This window comes from Triticum aestivum, chromosome 3D (genome assembly GCF_018294505.1).
Source record: "Triticum aestivum cultivar Chinese Spring chromosome 3D, IWGSC CS RefSeq v2.1, whole genome shotgun sequence".
Taxonomy (NCBI): Eukaryota; Viridiplantae; Streptophyta; class Magnoliopsida; order Poales; family Poaceae; genus Triticum; species Triticum aestivum.
Genome location: NC_057802.1, coordinates 583,251,293 through 583,252,694, shown reverse-complemented (window position 1 = coordinate 583,252,694; position 1,402 = coordinate 583,251,293). Strand labels below are relative to the sequence as shown.

At 49.4% G+C, this 1,402-nt stretch overlaps 1 protein-coding gene across 1 annotated transcript in view; it reads left to right on the top strand.

Annotated features, from left to right (window-relative positions):
- Window positions 1-934, top strand: part of LOC123076580 (cysteine-rich and transmembrane domain-containing protein WIH1-like) — a 6,957-nt gene extending 6,023 nt beyond the window's left edge. Inside the window, exons 2-4 of the mRNA XM_044498752.1 lie at window positions 526-631; window positions 754-832; window positions 920-934. Of these exons, the coding sequence (XP_044354687.1) occupies window positions 526-631; window positions 754-832; window positions 920-934 (200 nt within the window). The remainder of the gene's footprint in view (window positions 1-525; window positions 632-753; window positions 833-919) is intronic.
- The last annotated feature ends 468 nt before the right edge of the window (window positions 935-1,402 follow it).

The window sequence follows — 1,402 nt, the reverse complement described above, 5'->3', positions numbered from 1 at the left end:
ACAACAAGGATTGGATCTGCCTGTACTAGAAAACTACGTCTGCCTGGTTGACTCATCCAAGAAAACCTTGGTCTCCTTGAGCACCATTGCTATTGGAGGCTATGCTCACCTCTCCATCTCTATCAACCATTTTGGCTCTCGTTCGGGTGCAGGGATCAGCTCTTTTTGTAGCCATCATGCTCGTTGAGGAAGACAATATAGCTCTCCAAGGAACAAGAAGATGTAGGCATGTAGCAGTGTCCGTCCATGTGCTCCCAGGAATTTCGTCCAGCTCCTGTTGTCTCCTTGTGGGATGTGTACAGAGGTCTGATGAACAGTTCCTTATAGGCCCTAGGTGTATCACAGAAGCCAGCTCTCATTAGCGGCTGATGACGGCACGGATCCCTGCGCGTACGGGCGGTCAAGATAACGCGGCCGGGGTGCAGATGTTCTAATGAATGTTTTCGGTCGTCTTCAGATCAGATAAACGTACCCCAAGTCGTTGGCTTGTTTGCTCATGCGTGTCCCGTTGGTGTGCGTGTGCAGGCTACTACCCGTCGGCGGCTGCGGAGCAAAGGCAAGCCGGCGGCGGGAAGAAGGGCCGCCGGGGAAGCACCAAATCCAAGGGCGAGAAGGGCTTCATCGAGGGATGGTACGCCTCAAACCCACGCCCCCACCACTGCTCCATCGATCCATACAACCTCCTTTCTAACTTGCTTCATTGTCGCTGGTGATTTCCGGCCTGATGATGTCTCTATGCGTCGTGTTTTTCAGCCTGGCGGCGCTGTGCTGCTGCTGGATCTGCAAGATGTGCTGCGACTGGCCGCCGAGGTCGCTGCCGGCCAAGACATTGGTGCCAGTGCCTATGAAGAACATACACATACAGAGAGAGTCGTTGCTTAATTACAGTGTTTGTTTGTTTGTTTGTTTGTTGTTTTAGGTTCTGCAGAAATAACCAAGAACGCCTGCGTCTGCGTATGTACCGTGCGCCACACCAATAATCAATTTTAAGGCGCCAAATTATCAGCCTACTGTTGAGGATCCTCTAATTAAAGATAACGTCTGCTGTGCAAAAATGAAAGCATTTATTTGCAGATGTCGAAATCATGAAGGCGTAATCAGCGGTCACATGTGCAGAGGTGGTAGTAGTAGTGGTGGTGGTGGTGGGATCAAGTTTTTTTTTTGAGAAATATAATGGTATCGAGTCAGGTCCATTTCTAATTGCTCGGTAATCGAGTTGTGTGCATCTTAAGTATGCAAGTCGTGTGGGATTATCCTTCTTTAAAAAGGGTCTATCTCTGATTGCTCGGTTGGTAGCAAGAGAGAGCATGTGTAGCATCGTTGATAGGCCTTGGTCTCTTGACAGCCCGAACTAAATTGCAATCCATCCCAGAATTTTGCCATGAATAAATGGGAACGGCTT